The sequence below is a fragment of the Macrobrachium nipponense genome, chromosome 43, assembly GCF_015104395.2.
Source record: "Macrobrachium nipponense isolate FS-2020 chromosome 43, ASM1510439v2, whole genome shotgun sequence".
NCBI classification, from domain to species: Eukaryota; Metazoa; Arthropoda; class Malacostraca; order Decapoda; family Palaemonidae; genus Macrobrachium; species Macrobrachium nipponense.
The window spans coordinates 35,870,440-35,886,754 of NC_061104.1; the positions used below are offsets into that span (position 1 = coordinate 35,870,440).

General features: G+C 41.9%; 1 protein-coding gene across 1 annotated transcript in view; it reads right to left on the minus strand.

Annotated features, from left to right (window-relative positions):
• Nucleotides 1–16,315, minus strand: part of LOC135213647 (lethal(2)neighbour of Tid protein-like) — a 229,336-nt gene that overhangs the window by 119,641 nt on the left and 93,380 nt on the right. The window contains exon 5 of the mRNA XM_064247689.1: nucleotides 4,341–4,501. Within this exon, the coding sequence (XP_064103759.1) occupies nucleotides 4,341–4,501 (161 nt within the window). The remainder of the gene's footprint in view (nucleotides 1–4,340; nucleotides 4,502–16,315) is intronic.

Sequence of the window (16,315 nt, forward strand, 5' to 3'; positions counted from 1 at the left end):
ATTTCCTAGCGCGGGCTCTGAACGTCCTCCTGTTCGATCTACTGCCCGTCTCCTGCCTTCTTCCTCGGAAGTCCGTCCTAGTTGGAGCTCTACCTCGAAAGGGCTGCAGAACCTTCTTCTCCTCCTTCTTCGAAGATGACGGATTCCCCGGTAGACCCTTCCTTGCAGAGTGAGTCAGAAGATCTTGTGTAGCCTTCTGCGTTAGAGAATGGGTAATGTCCCTGACCAGGGACTCAGGAAAAAGATGTTCCGAGAGAGGGGCGTATAGGAGTTCTGCCTTCTGTGCGACTGTAACCGCTTTGGTCGTGAAGGAGCATAACAGAGCCCTCTTCTTCAGAACCCCCGCAGTAAACAGGGAAGCCACCTCGTTTGCTCCATCTCTTAGCACCTTATCCATACAGGCCATAATACTGGTTAGGTCTTCCATTCCTGTGGCTTGTATGGGTTCTGGTTTCCTGGCCAGAGCACCAAGTGCCTAGACTAAGAAGCTGTACACCTCGAAAGACCTAAAGATTCCTTTGATGAGGTGGTCTAGCTCCGTCATAGACCACATCACTTTAGCAGAATTGAGGGCATGTCTCCTAGATGAGTCTACTATGCCGGAGAAGTCCCCCTGGGAGGAGGCAGGTACTCCCAGGCAAAGAGCCTCTCCAGTCTCATACCACATGCCCGCCTTAGAGGCAAGCCTAGCTGGTGGAAACGAGAGGTGGACTTCGCTGCCTGTCTATGTTCTTTAAGCCAGTCATTGATCCTTACTAGAGCCTACTTTGCCGAAATCGACAGCTTCATCTTGATGAAAGCTGACTGTTTCTTCAATTTCTTCCTGATGAACTGTGACTGAGGAGAACGAGGAGCAGCCGGTTTAAACTCCTCTCCATACAGCTCAAGGAGGGAGCGAGAGAGAACCTTATAATCGGCAGCCGCATTAGCAGGTTTATCTTCGTCCTCCGAAATATCCTTTAAATCAAGCATTCCTTCCAACTCCTTAGTCTCCCTTTGAGTTGAAGGAACTAAGTCGGAGGTCTCTTGTACATCCAAATTATGTTCCATCCGGTGTGCACAAGTATCACTCTCTTCTAGCTGTACACCTGCGTCAGGGGAGTAACGCCGATCGCCAGATGCATCCTGGCGTCGAGAACTGGATGCGTCCTGACGTCGGGAGACAAATGCGTCCTGGAGCCGAGAGCTGGGCAAGTCTTGGAGTTGAGCACTTGATGCGTCCTTGCGTCGAGCGCTGGATGCGTCCTGGTGTAGGAAGCTGGATGTGTCCTTGCGTCGAGCGCCGGATGCGTCCTGATGTAGAGAGCTAGATGCGTCCTTGCGTCGAGAGCTGAATGTGTCCTGACGTCGAGGGCTGGATGCGTCCTGATGTCGAGAGCTGGATGCTTCCTGACGCCGAGAGCTGGTTGCGTCCTGACATCGAGAGCTGGATGCGTCCTGACGTAAAGAGTTGGATGTGTCCTGACATCAAGAGCTGTATGCATCCTGTCGTCGAGTGCTGGAACCGTCTTGTCGAGTGCAGGTCTGTCAGAAACGAGAGTTGATGTCTTCAAGGCATGGAAAACTAAATGTGTCGTCGTGTCGAGCAAAGGAATCATCATATCGGCGAGAGGAAGAAAATTCCTTTCGTCTAGAAGATGGAGAGGCGAGGCGATGAGAGCTTGATGTATTGCGGCGCCGAGAGTCGGGAGAAGAACCCTGAATGGTGCCAGGAACTTCGCGGTGCCGAGAGAGGGGTGGTTCCCTGGGCGAAGTGTGACATATCTTCCTCTTATCACGAGAATGGTGCTGTCTGTAGTCCCGAAAGGGAGAGGAACTCCGTTCCTTCTTACCAACTGAAGAAACCTCTGCAGAAGTTTCTTTCCTTGACCTCTTCACTGGTAACTTGTCGTCCTTACGTCTACCCGACTGGGGGGGAGGGCGGCTAAAAGCTTGCACTAGAGAAACCAGTTGATCTTGCATGACGGTCATGAAAGATTTCGCAACCGCTGCTGGGTCTTGCGGTTACGAAGGAGAAGGCTGCTGAGCCATGCTGGTAGCAGGAGAAGGATCTCTCGAGAGTTCTCTGTAACCTGAAGGAAGAGGAGATCTCTCCTCCCTCCATGCGTCCTGCGGAGAATCGTCCATTCTAGGTCTTGACCTTTTCGCTGGAGAGGCATTCCAATCGTCGTCGGAAGGAAAAGGTTCCGGGCTACTCCATCTACACGAAAGGGGAGAGCGAGTACGGGTCTGGTCAGCTTGCTGCATCCACCTTCTCTTGGTCGGCCTCGACTCCTCATACTGCCATCTGCGTCTTGGAGAGGGGCTCGGAGAAGACACTACCACGTCAGGACGCCTTTCCTGTGGCGGTCCGTAAGTCAGCCTAGGGAAAATATCAACAGGACTGCTTGAGGCGACGGCTTGACTGGGAGGATACGTTCCTCTCACCCCCTTGCAGTCGTCGACGTACCTTCTCCCTTGGTCCTGGGAGCTTGGTAGAGGTCTAGACCTAGGGGCGTGACAGGGTCGATCAGTCGCCACCTCCACTGCACTTTAACAAGCACTATCACTCATTTCACCTGGACTCTTACCTTCCTTCAAGGCTGCAAGTTGGTCCTTAAGGTCCTTCATCTCAGCCGCCATCCTGACGTACTGAGGGTCATCTAAAGTAGCTACAGGTCCTGTAGAAAGAGCAGGAGCTACTACCTCAGGAGAAGGTTCTACTTCTAAAGGAGTTGAGGGGTTATAAGAAAGGTCTAGGCTAACATCACTCACAGACCTAGATTTAGATTTAGAAGCCCTCCTTACTTTATCCAATTCTAATCTACGCACATAGCGTTTCATCTCCATCCATTTCTTTTCATCCAAAACCTCGCATTCTTTACACCTTTTATCCAGAGCGCACTCAAAACCCCTGCACCCCAAACAAAGTGTGAGGATCCACCGAAGCTTTCGGCAACCTCACCTTGCATTCCTCATTTTCACACACTCGAAAATGTTTTTGAGACATCGTATCCAAAGAACAATCAAAAGAATAAGCCACAAAAGCGATTGCCAATCCACAGTATACGTCACCAATTATCAGTCGAAAATGCAGGGAAGCGAGCGAAAAACCCGACGGCGGACTAGCAACAATGTTGTCAGTCCAACCGGCAGAGATGATCTGAGGAACAGAAAACGGGAATGATTCCAAGTACCACCCTGTAAGGATTGTTAACTACATAACTGAACAACTACCACTCGGCGGTTGCCACGAGTTTTGAAAAATCTGCCGGACCGACAGAGACTATAGCTATATATATATAACTGCCAGGTAAGTTCTATTCATAAAAACAATAATCTATCCATTTCACTCTTTTAAATATGGATAACTCTCTCTGTCTCTCTCTCCCTCTCTTGCCCCACAAGATATGTATGTCATAGTGGTAACTCTCTCCCTCTGTTTTGGTTGGAAGTGTTAGAAGTTTATGTATATATCTTTAAGGTAACTACTACATGTTATGATAATAAAATAATACTTTATAGTACTAATTTTCAAATAATATTAAGTTTACAGAGATTAAATACTAATAATAAATAATAATAAATTTCTCTCTCTTACTTACATATGTTCGTTGTTTGGTTTGATAAATAAATGATTTACCTAATAACTAATTTTTAATAAGTAATAAAAGAAACAGCGATTCACATTCGTTTTATCCACTTCAAGAAAGGAGGGTGGGGAGTAAATGACAGTTTGATACGTATAGTATTGGTGGAGGGGATGGAGGGGAGGGCGTTGGAGTCTCAGAAATAATTCATAATTTCACTTGATGGTCAGATATATGATGTTGCCATTCAATGGTCTCTCTCTCTCTCTCTCTCTCTCTCTCTCTCTCTCTCTCTCTTCTCTCTCTCTCTCTCGTGTTATTGGCTGTTATGTATATATTTTTAATGGTAAAATGTTTAGGATGACTTTGAAATTATACTACTAATATAATCTCCAAGATTAATACAGTAACAGGATAGTAATTTAAGGTATATTTGAAGTACGATGTTATTTAAGGTATACATTTGGTACCTGAACTTTCAAGATATGCAGTTATAAGTGTTTTTAGAGGGGGTTCTAACTATTTGCGGGGGTCTGGTAAGCATCCCTGCGAATTCGGGGGGAACACTGTATAGGTATCTTTACAATTGTATCTTTGCAGTAATTCCTTTCACACTGTTGTTGAAATTTACAGTATGCTATTCATTGCTAATGCATTACTGTGTTTGTGTGGAAAATAAGCTGTCTCAGACCCATATTTTACTAGATAGAAATTCTAGTAGAAAATAGGAGCTTCTTAATCTATACAAATCTAACAATGTAATTCCTTTACCTGTAGAGTAAGCTTCCAAGAGACCAATATCCATCAATGAATAAATTAAGCGATGCATAAAGAATCATCATAGCAACAGGATCGTTAAAGAGTCGGAGTACAAAAATGGAGTGAACTCGATAAGAAGTACAGCACACAAAAATCAACACATAAGGAGGCAGCTGGAAAAGAAATATTTTAAAATTTTCAAAATGATTTTAGTAATTCACATTAACGTTATTAGTGCTTCACAAGGGGCTAATCTGTCAAAACAAGTGACAACCCACTCCAAATGAGAAATTTGCAATAAATAATTACAGACAGTCCCTGATTATCGGTGGACTAGGTTAATGGCAATCAGTTTTGTGTTACTTGTCTAATGCCATAAAATCGGTGATTTATGGCACCATAAAGGGCAGAGTTTCGGTTATCGGCGCCATAAGGTGCTGATAATGGAGTTATGGCGCCATAACATATCTAATAGGTGCCATTAACCGAAACTCAGCACCATATATTGCCGACTTTCGGTTAATGGCGGTTTTTGCTTATCAGCAACCCTCCGAGAACAGAACCCCTGCCGATAACCAGGGACTGCCTGTACTCCTATTGTGAAAATAATCAAAATAAATTCCCACTACCAATTTTGAATCTTACATTATTTCACTCTAAAAGTTAACAAAATTGAGAAATTTTTTCAACATCTTATAAACTAAGAAACAAAATAGCAAATTTTTAAAGTAGTTTGCATTTTTTTCTAACATACAAACCTGAAGTTCTTTATATAGGGATTTAGCGTGCAAACTCAAGCTTGAATGGTTGTTAACCTTTCAGACAAGGTCGTTAACTACTGACAGGTGGGGGAAGCTGCCACCTGTCAGTATACATTCCACTTTACCATCCGGCCTGGGTGCCAGAGCTTATTATTATTATTATTATTATTATTATTGAAATAGTTTTACTAAAATACTGAGCTCATTATCAGCTCTTGCAGGGCTGGCCTGAAGGATTTATTTTTACTTATAATTATACCAACTTTTATATTTCATAAATCAAATTACGGTATACAATTTTCAAAAACTTTATTACTGATTATGTAACTGTAAATGTTGAAGTTTTGACAAAATCTCTCTGCTGGATTTATTTCCCAAACTTGATATCCACTGATGATTTTACTGTAGACATTCACACAAAAAATTTTTTGATCATTATCATTAATTCATATTCAGAGCATTAAGGAGCAGAGATTTGTAGGTTATTCATTAGGCATCTGTGTGTTAGATGAGAATGGCCAATTCAGAGACTGTTAAAATTACAGTTACATGTGTCTCTCTCTTTGGTAAGACAAACTCCATTTTCCAAAACCAGGTTTTATTTCTTTTAATTTATTATTTTCAGGTTCTTCATTCCATGTATTTTTCCATTTATTTACTAATACCTATTTTTATGTGTTATATAACCATTAATAGGGATATTTACATTTGATCTTGTCATATGGGCTGCTTCTTTGGCTGCTTTATCAGCCTTTTTCATTTCCCATAATCCTTGTGGGCACAGATCCGACATATTTCTGCATTTTCCCATTATATTATATAACTTATGGAGTAATAACTTGATTGTTGTAGAATGCTATTTGAATTGTTAAAAATTATATTGTTATGATACAATAAAGTTTTATACATACTTACCTGGCAGATATATACATAGCTATTACTCCGTCGTCCGACAGAAATTCGAATTCGCGGCACACGCGGCAGGTAGGTCAGGTGATCTACCCCCCGCCGCTGGGTGGCGGGAATAGGAACCATACCCGTTTTCTAATTCATATTTTTTCTTCCAGCTGTCTCCTGAGGGGAGGCTGGGTGGGGCATTTAATTGTATATATCTGCCAGGTAAGTATGTATCAAAACTTTATTGTATCATAACAATAGATCATTTTTTATTACATTCAACTTTACCTGTCAGATATACATAGCTGATTCACACCATTGGTGGAGGGTAAAAGACAGCTATTACTGAATAGACAGGTAAACAACATACGTTGTAGGTAATAAATAAAACCTTGGTTTCTGTGTGTTTAGACGAAGGGTCGACTTCCTAGCTATTGCTAGTAGTCTGCTTCGTCTCAAGAGCCTCAGTGAGGATGTGACCTATGGCTAAGAGTTCTTGTAGATCTGTCAATGGGGTCTTATCCACTTACTTGAACAGAATCTAGTGGTCATTTGTCAATGGGGTCTTATCCACTTACATGACAATACACCAATGCCTATTGGCATAATTTAAGGAGCACAACACCGATCCCGATCACCTGATCCTAACACGAGGGTTTGTGCTTAATTTGAAAAGAGCTATCCCCAAACTCATTTCAAATAACCCCAAAAAATAATACACTTATGTTAAAATTAAAAAAAAAAAAAAAAGAAAAAAAAAAAAAAAAAATTCTAAAAGTTAACAAAAGCGTATGCCGAACCAAAGATCCATTACTTCCCTGTAAAAGCTAGCCCAGACGATCGATGGCGATGAAACACGAAAATCCATCAGGAGGCAACTGCAAACGTTGTTTACATTCCAAGCGACAGAAAAAATATGAATTAGAAAACGGGTATGGTTCCTATTCCCGCCACCCAGCGGCGGGGGGGTAGATCACCTGACCTACCTGCCGCGTGTGCCGCGAAATTCGAATTTCTGTCGGACGACGGAGTAAGTAATAGCTATGTATATATCTGACAGGTAAGTTGAATGTATAAAAATCACAAAATTATTGAATGAGGTTTCTTGAATTTTTTTATGGGTGATGATATTACACACAACTCTGGTGTAAAACACAGGTATTATAAGGTAGAAAGAATTGATACATTTTGTCTTGGGATACTGCAGCAAATTCTACTCCATGTTGTGATTTAGATCCATCAGTGTATGTTGCGTAATGTGGATCTTTTTGGATTATATGTTCTATTGTATGCTGTCTAAGGTAATCTTTTAGCTTTAACAGGAAAAGTTGGTGAATGATTGTTTATAAATATGCATGCTATCTCTTGATCAAATAACTTTTATGTTGGTGAATCACTTGTCTGATTTCTTAGGGCACTCTTCATTGTTACTAACTCTATGGAGAGACAGTGGTAGTTCACCATATTCAACTTGTCAAGGTGAGGTTGGTGATGATTTCAAGGCTCCTGAACACATTCCAAGGCCTTTGTTGTGAATTGGTTCCAAAGTTTTCTGCATTGCATCCGATGTCGAGCCATATATTTCGCTTCTATAATCAATGATAGACAACAGTGTTGCTTTATTCAGTAAAGTAAGGGTACTATGTCCATCACCTCCCAAGAAGTGTTGGATCATTTTTCAATTAGATTTAATGCTCTTTTATATTTTGATTTCTTGTATGTTATGTGGGCTTTCCAATTCAAGTGAGTATTGTTCAGGATTTTATGCCAGAACCAAGGAAAGTTAAGACCTCTTTATAACAAGACTCATTCATCCTTGCCCATGTGCAAGTTGCCCCTGTGAACTGAAAGCCTCCATTCTCCCGAAAAAAACCCTCTTTGCTCCCATTGGCTGTCCTCGATTTGTTTCTCCAAGGGGACCTTGGAGGGGCAGCACCTACCCAGGCAAGATTTTAAAAGAACAGGGCCAAAGAAGCTCCCTTTCTGGCAACCCCCTCCTCTGGGGGGGTATCCTGAGTATTCTTATACCTCCATAGTGCACAGAAATATCAACAGATAAGAAGACTACCAAGCCCAGGATTTCCAGGTCCTGTGAGACGTAAATTTCAGTGCAGTCAGGGAATTGTTTTGCCTCACATTTGTATTTCATTTCCATTCTTCCAAGGCGATTTCCCCCCACCCCCCCTTCCTTCTTTGTTCAGCTTCTCACTCCCCCAATTTTGGTTCAATGCTAGTAAACATCCCCTAGTTAATTCAAGCAACGTAATAGTCCTCTCTGTGTAAACTCCCAGTCATTTCATGCCCCTTGAGTGGTTTGTAAATTTTTAGACAGAGCAAGTAGCGTGTAACATTCCCCGCGTGTTCATCGCCTTAGTACTGATGCTAGAATGCAAGCTCTTTGCAGACAAACACCGTGCCTGATTGTGGGAGAAATTGGGAACCCTTTGGAATAAGGCTTGCATTGAAATAACCCATTTGCACAAAATCCTGATCTCCATGTCTGGTTCATTTCCCAGCCACATGTTTCTGGAGGATCGACAATCAACCACCTCATTATTTCCTGGACCTACGTAACTTAATGTAAATATAGTTCATTTAAAAATAAAGTCCAGCGTTTATACAAATTCCTCATTTTTCAGTAATATCGGCCTTCTGCCATAGTTTTTGTTTGTTTGTGATCTCTCATCTCTCCATTCAAGGACATTTTTAAGTGTTAGATTACATTTTCCAGGAGGGAACGAATAGCTCAGAACAAAATGGTGACCACTGCCAGTCTTGTGAGAAAAATATTTTCTTTTCCAGCCATAGTGATTGTTAAACTGGTATCATGAAAGAAAAGAATCTGAATTCCTTTAATATTTTTATGAGCAAGCAAAAACATGGTTTCCCACAACAGGAAAAAGGTAAATTTTATTTTCTAGTTATTTGTGTAGAACTAGGTACTCTAGTTAGGGGAATAAAATCTGACGGCCATTATAGCGATAGGATGATAGGCCAAGTGTATGACAATAGACTAGAGAGAGAGAAATTTTAACCTTAGTTTCTTTTTTATGTGTCATTGCATAAAGCATAAAGGTATTCTGGGATTAAATTCAAAACAAAAATAAGTGCCACTAAAGATATTTTGATGTTTTTTTTTAACGTGAATAAATGCGATGTTCATTGTCTGAGCGCTCTCTCTCTCTCTCTCCCTCTCTCACTGGTCGCTTGCAGGTCTAAACAGGATAGAATTTAAATCCTGGCCACATGTCTACTCGAGCCCAGAGCCGTATCCACCTGAGCGATGTTTCAGCTCTTCTCTCTCTCTCTCTCTCTCTCTCTCTCTCTCTCTCTCTCTCTTCTCTCTCTCTCTTTTATCATATGCTGAATGATTGTTAACTGAAGTTTCTTTCTATCAACAATTAAGATATTAAAACACTCATGATAGTTTATAACTCTGTTACAGTTTTAACTAAAATACATAAGTATTATGAAATATTATACATGGTTTCAAAATTAACTGTTTACCTATATACAGCTTTTCTCATCATCATGTTCTTACTCCCTAATTCACTTCCTTTTGATTTTTACGACCGAGCCTTGTGAATATTCTCTTGTTTTTTAGCATAATAAATATGTAATCTTAAAAGTGAAGAAGGAAAAGTTATATTTCTGGGTCGACCTGTGTTCGCCAGAGAAAAGGATCCTGCTATCCACTTTTCTAGTATAAATAGGTTCTAAATATACCAGAGAAAAAAGCTAGCATGGTATGCTGAGGTTACTACCCTCGCGCGAGCACCCTAAGGGCGTCGGGTATAAAGTACAAGGCGAGTGGAAGCCACTATTCACAGGTCTCCTGCCAATTAGAGGTTTCCTTTCCAAAATCCCTCTCATGGGGAGAGCCGACCCAAAGGCTACTACTTCCCCTTCACTCTGGCTACTACTACTACTATCCGACCCGAGCGCCATCTACAATCCTGTTTTTAGATCAAGTTAAGCTACGAAGCATTTTTTTCTTGCTCGTGTTTTTCGGCGATTTAAGTGCTTTTTCGTAATGGCTTCTGCTGAAATGTCTTCCGCACCAAAGTTGAGTACCCCAATTTCTGTTTTTCATAAATTACAGGCGGCCCTCGGTTAGCGGCAGGGGCTCCGTTCCTGGCCGCCGACGCCAAGCGATTTTCGACGCTGAGCGATTTTAAAGCCTATGGCCACCGCACACCTTCTTTCGAAACTCTAGACCAGTCAAAGGAGCCATAATCCCACAACGGCGCAATAAGTAAAATTATATTTATGCAGTATAGTACTATAGAATTTACTGTACAGTACTTTTTTTTTTTTTGGGTGTGTCCAGAGTATGTGAAGATATAATAAAGTTTATACAGTGTACAGGTAGCTGTAGTGTTCGGGTTACGATCATTAGTCTTACGATGGTCCGATTTTATGAGAGATCAAATTACAATGGCCTAACTTTATCTATCTTCTAGTTACATAAGTTCAATAACAGCAAAAGAGAATGATGAAAGTATGGTTTTAACGTTATACTCGTTGCGTGAACGTGTACAGCCATGAACAACCGAACGAGAAACGACTTTTTTTTTCCAAGTACTACCGAACTGGGATAACATCCGTTAGGCTTGTATTTCAATCATCGTACTACAGTAAAAACACATTACCGTAGTTGTTTATAAATGGCGTTATGTATAGAATAGAACTGATCTTAATGTAATAACTTTATTCGCTATAGATCAGAAATCAATATAGATTAAAGATCAATCGGGAAATATACTGTTAAATTTAAACCTAGTTATAACTGAAGCTGAAAAAACTGTTCAAGTTGCTAATGAATATTATCGTACATCACCAACAAGGATAAAACTACAGTAAAAATATGCCATCAAACACAACCGTAGATAAAATTGGGATAAAATCATTTTAATCAAAATTACTGTGCTTGAAAGAACACATTTTACTGTTGGTTTCACGCCGATATAAGATAAATAATGTAAAGTTCGTATTACGATGATATAAAGGATTATTGCGAACGGAATCACGTCACTTTTTACGCAATAAACATGCCGCCAACATAATATGTTAAAAAAAAAAAAAAGTAGTAGTTCACAATCACAACGAGACATATTCAATAAATATTTCCACCTAAAAACACGCTGTATAAGGAAAAATAACTTTGTCTCATATAAGTCAAGTATCTATAATTCCGTTTATGCTAACTAGAAGCGAGAGCATTCGCTCAGAATTGCATTATGGTGAAACAATCTCGTATTCATCAGCTGATTTTAAACCACAACATTGGCCGCTACGCAGAATACGGGCTTAAGTTTGCCGTAGTATTTTAAAATACAATAATATGAGAATACATACAATATTCTTGGATACAGTGAAATAACGTATAAACTTTTTAAAGGATTTATGGAAGAGATGCATTATTAATAAAATAACAATGCATTTTTCGGAACTGGCGGACAAGAACGAACATGAAAAAACATCCCCTGACCACGTGGAGCGTAGTTACAAAGGCTGCTTAATTTGTATCTTATTTCTGTACAACAATGAAAATACCTTTGCGTAATATATTTTCATACACATTTTAAACATAAAAGCATAAACATTTAAAAAAATCGACACATCGATCGCTAAATTTGCACTCTTTTTAACTCGATATTTTCGGAAGAGCGGCAGACGGCGGCATACAAGAACAAACTTGAAAAAAAACATCGTAGTTGATAACTTGAAGGGCAAAAGGGCAGTTTCAAAAGCTGCCTTTTTATCATATTTCTGCACTGAAATAAAAATACCCTATTCGTATACATTTTCATACACATTTTAAACCTAAAAGCATAAACATTTATAAAATCGACACATCGATCGCTAATTTGTGTCTTTTTTTAGGGGTTGCTGTGGTAGTGTTTAACACTCGCCCCAGTTTTATACCGACACCTTTTATATAGGTGAGCGAGTCAGAAGCTTCTGACATGTCCAATTTAGCAGTTCTCTGGTATTATAGCAATATTTTACTAGAAATAGTGCTAAAGCAGACATATTTCACTGGGCGACACGGCTTCCTCGCCCATAAATAGATTTTTCCTACGTCAAAATCCCTTTTTTGGAAGAGCGGCAGGTGGCGGCTCACAAGAAAGAACATGAAAAAACATCGTATTTGATAACGTGAAGGGCAGTTTCAAAAGCTGCCTCTGTATCATATTTCTGTACAGAAATAAAAATGCCTTTCACGTAATACATTTTCATACACATTTTAAACAAAGGCATGAACATTTATAAATCGACACATCCATAGCTAAATTTGCACTTATGTAACTCGATATTTTCGGCATAGAACAGTGTCAGAGGCATATATTTTACCCTAATACCTATGTAATAACTCTCCATAAAATTTGTTAATATAATTTGCATAACCTTTATGGTCTGAACAGCATTTCTACAAATGTATGAACTCGTTAGACACGGCGTTAGCGGGCGCTGTTAACTGAAAATTGTGCCGTAAAGATACCTTTAAAATGCCTTATTTTTTTAATGAATATTTTTGACGACCGCCGTAAAACCGATTCGCCGTTGAGTGATTGCGCCGTTAACCGCGGGCCGCCTGTATTTACCTTAATATTAACTTTTTGCTTGCCATAATAACCTATCTAATAATATGTATCAAATTGTGTGATTTATGGTCATCGTGTTAGGGTTAGGCTACGAGCATTTTTTATGATCGCATGGATCCACTGTGTCTCGGAGGGTTGTCCCACCTGGCCGGTCACAAGGTCCACTTGATCACGAGTGAGCCACGCTCCTCGGCTGGTCTCCCTCTTCGCTACCCTCCTCGATGGAGTACGCCTCACCACACTCCATCCACGGGGTACCACGTGACTCACTCGCTATAGAGCATGAGTGGGGATCAGCTGAGATGAGAGAGAGAGTGTGTACGCTCTCGCTCTGTGGGTCGAGGCAAGTGGCGCTCTCTCCCGGCTACTAACGGTTGGCCCCCGGACGTGCCGGACGGAGTACTTGCCACGTTCCTAGTATTTTTCTTATGGTGTCCTCTCTTTGTTCCTTCCGCTTATGATAAGACAGGGATAGCCTGCAAAATTTTATATGTATGCTATAGCTTAATGTTTAGTCCAGGTTCAGGTATCTTACCCTGATCTGAGGTGTAGGCTACCCCTATTGGAAGAATGAAGCGGGTTGATCCCGGAGGAAGGTTACATGTGATGTCTAGTATTGACTTATATAGTGTTAAGTTAAGATTAGAAACTATATGATGTATGAGTTTATACTATGTTTTCTTTATTTAATTATTGTCGTTGTATCGCATGGAAGGTTCCTGGAGCTGGCGGGAGTCATTAGTGCTCACCCCTCCGTAACCTTTCTACTACCTGTTCGACCTACCTCGGTAGGCGTTCAAGACCTGTGGGTCATACTCAGTTAGCTTCCTGGAGCCGACGGAATGGTATAGGTTTATCATTCAATTTTTACCTTAGAAATCACCTTCCCGGCACCGACGGGCTAATATAGATTTCATACAATCACGACAATAATAATGAATGACCATAAGATATTAATGATTATCTAGCCTTGCTGTAATAAATTATGCATCCACCTGGAATTTGAGTAGCTTAGAACAAGCTTACTTTAAAAACCCAGAGCCTCCGGTAATTCCAATATAGGATACTCATGTATCAATTTCAATTACAGGTAGTACGATGCTAGATAACGGCTTGCGCAGCTGTTCTTCAGCAAGCTTGTGGACATGAGGTTTGCAGATCTCATGCTCCGTGTGCTGTCCAGGTGGACGGCTTGGTTGTGTGGCACCCTGATGGGTGCGAGATCTGCTACAGGCTGGTCTCTAAGATAACTGCAGAATTGGTAAGTATTCCGTTTCATAGTCTAATGATTATTTCCAAATATGTTTTGAAGATGAATTTGGAGAAAAATTTGGAGAAATTTATTAAATAAAATAATTATAGTCAATCCTAATGGAAACACTCTCTTTCAGACCCCTCAGGCCATCAAGAGCTCCTCCATGTCGACTCTCAAGATCTGGGTCGGCGGGTTTGCGAGAAACGTAAAGGCAAAGAAACCCTACATCCTGGCGTAGGAAGTGGCGGAACCCATCATCGCCAGGATAAGGGAAGACACCCAAGTCTTACCGGAGGATCTTGAGGGACTGGGAGAGGCGGTTCTGGATGACGTAGCAGCCATCAATTTAGACTTAGAGCCAATGGTCCTTGACGCCGCGGAACAAGGTAGGGAGGTAAGTGAGGCAGGAGGTGTCCGGTCTAGGATACCTATTCCTAGCCCGGCACCGTCTAACTCTTCATCTCAGACTTCCTTCCAAGGGTTTACTGGGAAGAACATGGCTGGGGACAGTCCATGCTCAGTAGCCCCGAAACTTAAACACTTGAAGAAGGCCTTACCAAAGTCTAGTAAGCCTTCCAAGCTGCCCAAGCCATCCAAGTCTCCGTTGGCTTCTAAACCATCGAGAGACTGTTGTTGCTACTCCCTCACATCACGGGTCGAGAGCAAGGAGCTCGAAGGCTGAGACGCCGGAGGTACCCTTTAATCCGGTAGCCTTCTCGAGCCAGTTGATGGAGCAAATGGGCAGCATAGTCCAATCTCAGATTGGATCCATAGCCGATCGTCTGCAGTCTAAGGATACCCTGGCCCAAAGACTGCAAAATCGGAAGACCCTGATTGAAAATCTCTTGCGATCCGGACTGCCACAACAACAGCAGTACGTGATCCCGGACGCCTCTAAACTCCCAGCGTTAGTCAAAAGCAATCCTTGGCGATTGGCCCTACATGCCCCATTCGTGGATGGCATGTTGACTCTTGAGGGATGTGGCACCCGGCCTGTAGATGATTTTGAATTCTACCTGCCGGGACTTCAATTCCCCTTCCCGGGTTATGCGCGCCTAACTGAGGAAGAGCTGGTGAGGCTAGATAAGGTTCCTAAGGAAACCGTAATCTACCCAGAAGAACAAGCACAGTCCGCCTGGGTTCGGACTTTGAACGAATGGGAGTGCGTCAACACCATGCTGACGCCTCACAAAAGTTCTTACACAATGTTTGTGGTGGAAGGACAGACACCAACTCCTTGCACCACTAAGGTAGTAGATCTTGCTCTGCAAGCGGCGGTTGAAGACAAACCGATGGCGCAGTTGCGTGAAACGACCTAACTTCTCTTCTGTTCCCGGGAGATCACGATTGCTGGATTGATGCACCAGCAACGTTTACAACAGGGAAGTTGAACACTGACTGTGCTTCTATGCAGTTCAGTGAGCGTCTACCTAGGCTTCCAGACTCCTTAATTAAACTGGAATTTGAAGCTCGTATGCGGCTGAGTAGGTCCATCAACTCAGCCACAATGGCAGAAATGGCCTCTCTAGTATATGAAGAGGAGCCATTGTTCAAGGTTTTAACAAAGTCGTTGCTTCATACGCTACAGTGTGACACATACGACTTTGTGGTAGCCCGAAGTAACTGCCGAAAACACGTCCTGTCCGAAGCCTCCATTAGGCACGAGCCTAATAAACTTATTAAGGCATCAATTTGGGGTCCTGACCTGTTTCCGGAGGACATTGCAAATAGCGTACTCAGCAAAGCCGCAAGAGTGAATCAGAGCCTCAAGGTCCGGTGGGGCCTGATTCCTAAACGCAAATTTGAACCATCCGGGAACCAATCCAGAGGCAGGAAAAGACCGAGGAAATTCCAATCATTCCAAGGTCCACAAGCTCAACAGGTGGTACAGACAATGCTGGTACCACAGGTGAGCCAGTCAACGTCAAAGACGCAACCCCAACAACAGTACATGTGGGTCACCCCACCGCCTCACCAGCAAGTGGCTACTACTTCGTTTACGCCATCCCCAGCATTTAACCCTACCTATGAAACACAAGGCGTGTTTCATGGGTATAACAGACATGCTAGAGGTAGTAGAGCAAGAGGAGCCTTTCACAACAGAGGCAGTGGAAGAGCTTTCGCAAGAGGCAGAGGATTTCGGGGAACCCAGGGGAGCAGACCTTCTGCAAACCAGTGAGAATCCTCAGGTAGGGGGAAGGCTGTACCTCTTTCGAAGCCGTTGGATATTCAGCAAATGGGCTCACAGCATAATTTCTAAGGGTCTGGGGTAGAGTTGGATAAAAGGGCCCCCTCCACCAACCAGTTTTCATCAAACTCCAACGGAAGAGCTAGTTCTATATACAAAAGAACTTTTACAAAAGAATGCAATAAAAGAGGTAAAATGTTTGAAATTTCAAGGTCGCTTGTTCAGCGTTCCAAAGAAAGACTCAGACAAGCGAAGGGTAATTTCAGATCTGTCTCATC